Source organism: Oryza sativa, chromosome 12 (assembly GCF_034140825.1).
Source record: "Oryza sativa Japonica Group chromosome 12, ASM3414082v1".
Classification (NCBI taxonomy): domain Eukaryota; kingdom Viridiplantae; phylum Streptophyta; class Magnoliopsida; order Poales; family Poaceae; genus Oryza; species Oryza sativa.
The window spans coordinates 15577424-15587610 of NC_089046.1; the positions used below are offsets into that span (position 1 = coordinate 15577424).

The 10187-nt window shown below is 41.8% G+C and overlaps 1 protein-coding gene across 1 annotated transcript; it reads right to left on the reverse strand.

Moving 5' to 3' along the window:
* Positions 1-220: 220 nt before the first annotated feature.
* Positions 221-3691, reverse strand: LOC136354846 (uncharacterized). The gene is made up of 4 exons (XM_066306629.1): positions 2659-3691; positions 2019-2557; positions 1105-1877; positions 221-996 (listed from the first exon to the last, which is right to left on the reverse strand). The coding sequence occupies exons 1-4, from the start codon at positions 3689-3691 to the stop codon at positions 375-377; spliced, it is 2967 nt and encodes a 988-aa protein (XP_066162726.1). The 3' UTR covers positions 221-374.
* Positions 3692-10187: the final 6496 nt, after the last annotated feature.

Genomic DNA, 10187 nt, shown 5'->3' on the forward strand with positions numbered 1-10187 from the left:
ATACTTTTAAAAATTCTCCAGTCAATTATAATTAGCATATGAATGATAGTAAATTAAATGTTAAAAACTCTAATTAACATATGAAATTGCCACTTGCGTGATTTAAAACTTTTAAAAATCCTCTAGTCAATTATAATTAGCATATGAATGCTAGTAAATTAAATGTTAAAAACTCTAATTAACATACATATGAAATTGCCACCTGTGTGATTTAAAACTTTTAAAAATTGTAAGTATCACATATAACTAACATATACATGATTTAAACTTGTTGAAACCTCTAATAATCGTGCGTAATTAACATATGCCATACATCAATTGATTTATATGGATAATCAATACATCCAAAATAGTTTACATCGTGTACACAATAATTACGGCATTACATCGGCGGTGACGGTTGACCGCACGTACTTTCTCCTCACTATTGTTCCCTCCTTGTGATCGCTGCGTGAGTAAGGGGTGTCTTCATTTGATAGGAGGATGCTAGGGTCAATCGTCACTGTGAAAGGGGGTTGCCCATCCAACTGATCGTAATCCTCGTCAGTCTTGTCCTCAACTCCGACGATTTTTCTTTTGCCTGGGAGAACCACTTGACGCTTAGGCTCATCAGGCCCTCTGCCCTTCTTTCCTTTGCTAGACATGTCCTTCACGAAAAAGACTTGCGTTACATCATTGGCAAGGACAAAAGGTTCGTCCGAGTATCCAACCTTGTTAAGGTCAACAGTTGTCATCCCACTGTCATCAATCATTACGCCTCCACCAGTCAACCTAACCCATTGGCACCGGAACAGAGGAACCTTGAGAGGACCATAGTCAAGTTCCCATATGTCCTCGATGGCACCGTAATACGTGGCAGTTGTTCCATCGTGTCCCATGGCATCGACACGAACAGCGCTGTTTTGGTTCGTGCTCTTCATGTCTTGGGCTCTCGTGTAGAATGTGTACCTATTGATCTCATATCCCTGGAATGTCGCGATAGACCCAGACGGTCCCCTCGCCAGGAAGGCAAGTTGTTGGTTGATCGACTCGTTACCCATGAGATGTTGTCGTAGCCACGCGGGGAAAGTATCAATGTGATGCCGTGTAATCCATGCATCGGACTTACCGATGTTCCTGGCGCGAACTAGAGCCAAGTGCTCCTCGATGTAAGGAGCTACCAATGAAGAGTGTTGCAGAACAGTGAAATGGGCTTTACGGAATAAATTGTTGTCTACCGTCATTATTGCTTTCCTTCCGAGAGTTCCCTTTCCCCGTAGTCTCCCTTCATGGCGTGATTCAGGTACCCCGATTGGGCGAAGGTCTTCGATAAATTCTACGCAAAATTCGATGACCTCCTCTGTTCCATAACCCTTGGCGATGCTTGCCTCTGGACGAGCACGGTTACGAACATACTTCTTCAGAACGCCCATGTACCTCTCGAAAGGAAACATGTTGTGTAGGTACATAGGCCCGAGAATACGGATCTCTTTCACAAGGTGACAAAGCAGATGCGTCATTATATTGAAAAATGAAGGTGGAAATATCAACTCAAAACTGACGAGACATTGCACCACTTCATTCTGAAGGGCTTCTAATCTATCCGGATCGATGACCTTCTGCGAAATTGCGTTCATGAATGCACATAGCTTTGTTATTGTTGCCCGGACATTGTCTGGAAGGATACCCCTTATTACAACTGGTAGCAGTTGTGTCATCAACACGTGACAGTCATGAGACTTTAGGTTTATGAACTTCTTCTCCTTCGTGCTTATTATTCGCTTGATATTCGTGGAGTATCCAGACGGTACCTTTATGCTCTCCAAGCATTCAAACATACTTTCCTTCTCTGCCTTGCTAAGAGTGTAGCTGGCTGGACTCAAGTAATGGCTTCCTTTCTCCTTTGGTTCCGGGTGAAGGTCGCCGCGTTGTTCCATATGCTTCAGATCATTACGTGCTTCCAGTGTATCTTTCGACTTTCCGTATACACCTAGGAAGCCAAGAAGGTTTACGCAAAGGTTCTTAGTGAGGTGCATCACGTCGATTGCGTGGCGTACGTCCAAGAATTCCCAATATGGTAACTCCCAAAATATAGAGTTCTTTTTCCACATCGCCGCGTGACCATCTTCGCTCTCTATATGCTGGCTTCCAGGCCCCTTTCCGAACACTACTTTAAGATCTTTAACCATAGCAAACACTGTTTTCCCGCTGCGATGTTTAGGCTTCGTACGGTGGTCGGCCTTATGTTCGAAGTGCTTGCCTTTCTTCCGTACCGGGTGGTTTGCTGCAAGGAATCGACGATGACCCATGTATACAACCTTCCTACAGTGCTTAAGATACGTACTTTCTGTTTCATCCATACAGTGAGTGCAAGCCTTGTACCCCTTGTTGGACTGTCCGGATAGGTTGCTAAGTGCAGGCCAATCGTTGATGGTTACGAACAGCAGCGCTCGTAGGTTAAACTCCTCCTGTTTGTCCTCGTCCCACACGGGGACACCTTCCTTCTTCCACAACTGTTTAAGATCTTCGACCAGTGGTCCTAGGTACACGTCGATGTCGTTACCAGGTTGCTTGGGGCCTTGAATAATAATCGGCATCATTATGTACTTCCTCTTCATGCATAGCCAGGGGGGAGGTTGTAGATACACATCGTAACGGGCCAAGTGCTATGGCCGCTGCTCATCTCTCCAAAAGGATTCATGCCATCCGTACTCAAAACAAACCGTATGTTTCGTGCGTCCTTTCCAAATTCTTTAAATTTTCTGTCGATGTTTCGCCATTGCGAACCATCGGTGGGGTGTCTCAGCATCCCGTCCTGTTGACGCTCTTCAGCGTGCCATCGCAACATTCTAGCATTCCCCTTGTTCCTGAACAAACGCCTTAGCCGTGGTATTATTGGAAAATACCACATCACCTTAGCAGGAATTCTCTTCTTTGTTAGCTGCCCGTCAACTTCTCCTGGATCGTCCCGTCTAATCTTGTATCGTAGTGCTTTGCAAACAGGGCATGCTTCTAGGTTCTCATACTCCTCACCGCGATATAGGATACAATCGTTCGGACATGCGTGAATCTTATGAACTTCCAGTCCTAACGGGCAGACTATCTTCTTAGCCTCGTACGTTGTCTCGGGCAATTTGTTTCCCCCCGGAAGAATGTTCTTGACGAGTTTCAATAAATCGCCAAATGCCTTGTCACTAACCCCATTTTTTGCCTTCCATTGCAACAACTCCAGAGTGGTATCCAACTTTTTGTGCCCCTGCTCGCAACCTGGGTACAACGAAGTTCTGTGGTCCTCCAACATCTTGTCCAATTTATGGGCCTCCTTTTCACTTTCGCAGTCTTCCCTGGCGTCCTGCAACATCTGACCAAGATCATCCGCAACGTCGTTACCATCAGCAGCTATTTCCTCCTCGCCCGTTTGATTTCCTTCAAATCCAACATACTGAGCAAATTCCGGAATATTGTCGTCTTCCACTTCATCTTCTTCCATTTCAACACCTTGCTCTCCGTGGGATGTCCAACAATTATAGCTTGGCATGAACCCCGACTCAAACAAGTGGAAATGAATAGTCCTGGATGCAGAATACTCCTTCTGATTCTTACACTTATTGCATGGACAACAAATAAAACCCCTTTGCCTGTTAGCTTCGGCCACTCTCAAAAAATAGTGCACGCCGTCAATAAACTCTTTGGACCGCCGATCAGCGTACATCCATTGCCGATCCATCTACATGAGTCAAAAAAACCGCACACAAATAATTATTCTTACAATAATGACAGTCATACAATAATTATAAGATATCTTTATTCATACAAAAATCATAAAATATTACACCAAATAATTCTTAAAAACTATTTGTAAAGTTTTAAACTAATTTTAATGTGTTTTACTTCTTTTAATTTTTATTTTAGTTTGTTTTCTATTATTTAATATTAACTTTCACTAGAGTTTTCCTTCTCAACTATTTTATAAAACCTTGTTTAGCAAATGAACTAAATTTCTATATATTCTTTCTTCCCCACACACATTTTCTCTCTCATCAACTTACAACTAAATTTTGGAGACAAAAAAAGTGTGCAAAACATAGGTGCAAATGTAGTATGACAAAAAAAAACATTGGAGGATGAAGTTGCAAACCTTTTAGGCACCTCCGATTTGTATGTAATCACCAAAATAAATTCAATAGAAATTTTGGCATGACCTCCCCTCTTTTTTGAAGAAATTTTGAAGCTTGCTCGGGCAGCTGGAGGAGGAAGAAGACATATATATAGGGGTGGGACTTTAGTCCCGGTTGGTAGCACCAACCGGGGCTAAAGATCACCGGGATCATTAGTCCCGGTTGGTATTACCAACCGGGACTAAAGTTAAGATCTTTAGTCTCGGTTGGTAGCACCAACCGGGGCTAAAGATCACCGGGATCTTTAGTCCCGGTTGGTATTACCAACCGGGACTAAAGTTAAGATCTTTAGTCTCGGTTGGTAGCACCAACCGGGGCTAAAGATCACCGGGATCTTTAGCCCCGGTTGGTGCTACCAACCGGGACTAAAGATCCCGGGGGGGCCTGACAGGTCCTGACAGCATTCGAACTGGGACTAAAGATGATCTTTAGTCCCGGTTGGTAACACAAACCGGGACTAAAGATCAAATATGCCCGTTACCCTTTTGAACCGGGACTAAAGATCATCTTTATGATCTTTAGCCCCGGTTTTTATTGCATCCGGGACTATTGTGGAAATCGGCCGACCGACGAAAGATGGTTTCTCTACCAGTGCTCCATTCGCTGCATCGCTTCAGCAGTTTGGGTGACTGTCCCGGCAGGGCTTTGCCGTCGCAGAACAGTGGCCGAGGCCCTTAAAGACCGAAGATGGATTAGAGACTACACCGGGGCGCTGGGTTTGCAAGCTATTCTTGAATACCTTCAGCTTTGGAGCCTTCTGAGGTCGTCGGTGTGGCTCTCTGACCACCCCGACTCTTTCATTTGGAAGTAGGAAGCATCGGGAATCTACTCATCACGATCGGCTTACCGTGCACTCTTTCTGGGTAGGGTTCCGTTCCACTCCAAACCTATTTGGAAGACTCCCCCCCCTCGAGATGCAGGTTCTTTGCCTAGCTGGTCACAATGAGGCACTGTTGGACGGCGGACTGCCTGCGTTCCAGGGGTTTGCCTCACCCGGACAGATGTGTGCTCTGTGACCAACATGATGAGACTATTGATCACATCTTGGTCACCTGTCCGGAGTCTCGTCAGCTTTGGTGGGTCATCCTTCTCTGGCTCTGTAATTCCCACCTTAAAGTGGGGAGGGCTAGCAGGTGGGGATTTGACACAATTGCAACCCTTACTGCGTGGACAATCTAGAAGGAGAGGAACAATAGGGTCTTCAACTGTCAGCAAAAGTCCTGGTCAGAGATAGCCCGAGCTATGGCGGCGGAAGCGACTCTCTGGCGGTTGGCACACGCGGCGTTGCTGGTGCTAACCATTTAGGTCTTGTTCTAGGTCGTCCCCTTTCTGTTGCTGCGAGAATAGGCTTAAGCTAACTGTTAATCCCTTGTATCCCGTCCTCCTTCTATTTTTCATTTTTGGCTCGGATTGTACATAAACTTTATTTCTCTTAATACCAAGATGCGCTCTTTGCATATTCCCAAAGAAATTGTACAAGATGCAAAATTCTTTACTTCTACGAAACATGAATGATGTAAAGATCAAACATTCAAACACCAGATAAAATCAATCATTACTTCATCACAATCCACCCATTCAATGGAATTGGATCCATTGCTGTAGTATGGTGCCTTATCAGAGGGCTGTGACAGCTAGCGCTTGCCATTTGTCCTGATCTCCACTATCCTCTCACTAACCAACATTCTAGATTGGCAGCTACAATACCTGTGCCGTAGACTATTTTTCCGGGCATACGTTTTTCTCCTTTCAATGCTGCACACTGTGCACGTTGAGAAACAGTTAATTGTGCATTATGTGGATGAAAAAAAGTTTCTTAGACACATGTATAAAACAACAACTCTATAATACTGAATATTCTTTATTTCCTCCCAAATATCCAATACTTTCGAGGACTAATAGTCTAATACCCACCTTCACTTTGGTCATCATTATGTGTAAATGGTTAACCTAGAACGACCTGTGTTTATCACCTATATAATTCCTCATTTGTTATTGATCTTATCAATGCCACACCATAACACACGCAGGACCTCCATCTTTACTAATGGGCCAGAATATTACACATTCATGCCATTTCTTTTTTTATTATCTTCATCATAATTGGTTATGCTTTATTCTTGCGGCAATATATATACGAATGAGATTGAATGGACTGTTTTTGTTCCACAAAATTTCTACTTACTCGAGATATTTCAGCCGCTGATTTAAAGATGCATTGGATCGACAATGTTTGCAACTTCACTTCGAAAGGGAAGTTTGAACCCTCACCCCTCCCCCCAGTACACGAACAATTTCGTCAGAAATTCTCAAACTTATGTGTATTTGAATGTTTGATCAGATAACACCGATGCACGATATCTGACCAACCAGTGTGTTCCTTCGTATATTGTGAGCAGTGACCCCATTAGCCAATGCTTGTTGACCGCGGCCCGCTGAACTGCAGCAGCTAGCTCAGACTAAACGCTCAGAATTGCTCATCGCGTCTTCCAACATCTTTGGGGGGGGGGGGGGGGGGGGCGGGGACAAACGCTCCAGTGTATGCGTTACAAGGCAACTAGCATTTTGTATATCCCTCCGTCCAATAAAAAACCAACCTAATAATGGATATGGCGTATTCTAGTACAATGAATTTAGACATAGGTATGTCCAGATTTATAGTACTCGAATGCGTCACATCCAATTCTAGATTTGTTTTTTTAAGGACGGAAGGAGTACTTTTGACGTGTGGACTAACCTAATAATTTCATTTGGGCGAGCAAAATGAGAAAGAGGATTGCATGTGGGCCATGGCCAATTAGGCGCCACGTAAGACCAGAACCACTGTGCAAACTGTTGAGGGATATAAATTAATCTGGTTTTAGAAGTTGAGGGACATTCTATACCCGGTTTTACAGTTAAAGGATGCGAATGAAACTCGACCTATATATGAGGGACGTAATATGGACTCTTTCCTTGTTATGGCGTGGTCAGCCCACCACCACCGCACGCCCATTAGCATATTTGATCACTTAAAAAATTAGCTGTCGCTATGTAGTGTGTTTATACATGGAATTAGGCTACTAATTCTTCTAATCAAGTAGTACACATTAGGTATTTTTAATTCAAAAACAACTCTGGGAACATGCTTTTGTGCCCAAAATAGTTATGCGTAGTTAGCCAATTTTTATATGGTTTTTGCTCATAAATTATTGCCAAAATTGGAGTATAAAGTCTAAACAACTAATTGAAGTGATTTAACACTTTATGTTTAATCTAAAATAATGATATCTTACCGAAATTGCCTCAATCCACAATTAATTTAGCTCAAAAAAATTTTGGCTCTAAAGATTTGTAGCTTACAAAATTGATCTTAGAATTTGAGCCCGATCAGACATGGCGTTAGCTTAGGCTAGCGCAGTGCCTCAAAATCCTAGCTCCGCCCCTGCTTCCTTGGGTAACTTTGAACAGCCATCGTTGCCTCGCAGTTTTGAGCATCCCTGGGGACAGCACTGATGGGCAGCCCAATCACCTTTGTATGCAGCAAATCGATCAAAATACGGTTGTTAAATGACACAACAACGGTTCTTACAACAGTTTTACATGCATGCCTAGTCAGATAACAAAACAAAGTAGCAGAATGGGAAGTAACGGCACCATTTTAACAAAACTAGTCCATGCAGGATTGGTATCAGTATTACCTGCTTTTTTGCAATTTAGTGCTAGGCGTCCATACCACGGTAGCTAGATTCGTGATGCCTCCCAAGCCTAAATATCTTATCAGCATCTCAATGAGCCACAAAAGTATTTGCATATGGCTTATGCAGGGGAAATTCACACAGTTTGAGATGGCTAACTCTGGTGGATTGTGTGCACTAGTTTATCATCATTGATTTTGTTTATTGCGCTGCCCGGTAGAATGTTGATGTAACAATAATGTGCTACCATGGTCACAATATATATGATCAAGTTCTAGGTAGGTCTATGAATCAATGTATGTAGTGATCAGATCCATGTGCCTTCTCATTTTCTCAGAAGCTAGGACTGCTCTAGAATTTCAATATATTACAGTAACAATAATGTTTAAGGTATCAGAGTTTGTATACATCTAGTTCGCTAGGAACCAATGCTAGATATTCAAAGCATGGAAAAACTCAATGCAACCATGTTCTATCTCTTCTTTCTATAAAGCTAATGCCCACTAAACACCTTAAACTCAACATGCAAGCATACTATTTATTAGCACTCTTAAAACTTACATGCAAGCATGTCACATCAACCTATTAAGTACAAAAGCTCAATATGCAAGCATATAGTAATTGTATCTACAATTTATTTCATTCTAATACCAAACATACACATGCTAATTCATCATTCTCATAATATTTCAATCCAAATTATTTCATCATCTCTGAATTATCTAATATATATCCCGCAGCAAAGCACGGAGCATCATGTTATACGGAGGCGTCTAGCCATCCTTAATTGAGAGGGAGACCACTCATTTGTGGAGTAGTTGATGATAAAATTGTAGTACTCTTCTGCCTTTAGAACCCAAGAGGCTCTGCACACTGTCTGCACATACATGGCTACACAACTGGATTGTTGTTCGGTTTAATTTCTTCCTTCTTTCTTCGGGCGAGGACTTATTTTCTGCTGTCATGTGACCAGTCGATAATGGTTCAAAAACAAGAACAGTTAGCGAGTATTGTTGTTCCTAATGGTCTTTTGGTTTGAAGCCATTAAAAATCATAGAGAATGCAAGGGATGTGGCATAACTTATCCCAGTACTAGTTATGAAGTTATGCAGCCTATATATGGTAGTCCACATGCGTGCATCAAGCTCCTTTGCTTTGCAGATTTCTAGTTTTATGGTTGTTTCAGGTGGCCATTAGTGAAATGGATAAATGATTATTTCCCACTAAAAGAGTGCCTTCTAATCAAAGAACTGTTTTTAAAAGGTCTGATAATCAATATATAATTTGCCGCTGGTGAGATGTTTTTCGTTTTTCGGCAAATCACCTCCCAAAGTATGTGGACTTTTTGATATGCCACATGGGACATAAGTATAGCTTTGGGTCAATACAGTACCATAAAAGTATTCTCACTAAGGTCTTTGTTCGGTTAAGACCCAGAGAGAGAGATTGAAGGGGATTAATTTCACACCTTAATAAGTGTGAAGTATTCCCCTCCAAATCACCTCAATTCCCTTGTAGGTGGGATTAATCGAGCAAACCTTAACATAATATGAATTTCTTCCTACTACATTATGGCCCTGTTTGTTTCGGCTTAAAATTATTAATTATTGAGTCAGATTATTGTAAGCTAAATTATATAATAAGCTAAAGTAGATTAAGTTGTGAGCTGTTTATTTCAATGGATTATTGGAGACATGGATTACTGGGCTTGAAAGGCTAAAGTCTATAATCTCCTCATCTATTTTATTTGGATGGATGGTAAATATGGGTTAATTTTTCAAGTCTCCGGGGTAGTGGGTATTTAGCCACTCAATAGTTTGATTAAAAAAAAAGCATTTGGAGGAGATTATCATATCATACTAATCTGGTTTCTAATCTATCAAAATAACCTATCTATTTATTTTACACTAGTCCTAATAATCTAGATTATAATAATCTTATTATCGTGTTGGCTAGAAAAACCAACAAATTTGTTCCCAATCAGGGCTTCGCTCTAAGGGTTCCTCCCCCCAGGAAAATCAGCTATTTTCTGCTAGGAGATGAACAGCAACAACATTATAAATAAGATATCTTATTTAAAAGAAATACTTGTAGGAGCTCTACTAACTATTCACAATTAACGTGTCAGAACAAATTGTACATAGTCTATTTTTACATAGGCCTTGTTCAAATATTGAAATCAAGGGAAGTCAGCTCATCAGCATCTGCTCTCCTACGTTTATTTCCTGCTGTACCCGGTTAATTTACAGTTTGTCGAGCAGTCAGGAACTGATGCTTCGTGTTTTGCTTCACTTCTTTGTTTGCACCATTTGATTCAGTGGCAAGAAGCACCCAACGAAAGTGGAGCAGCAGA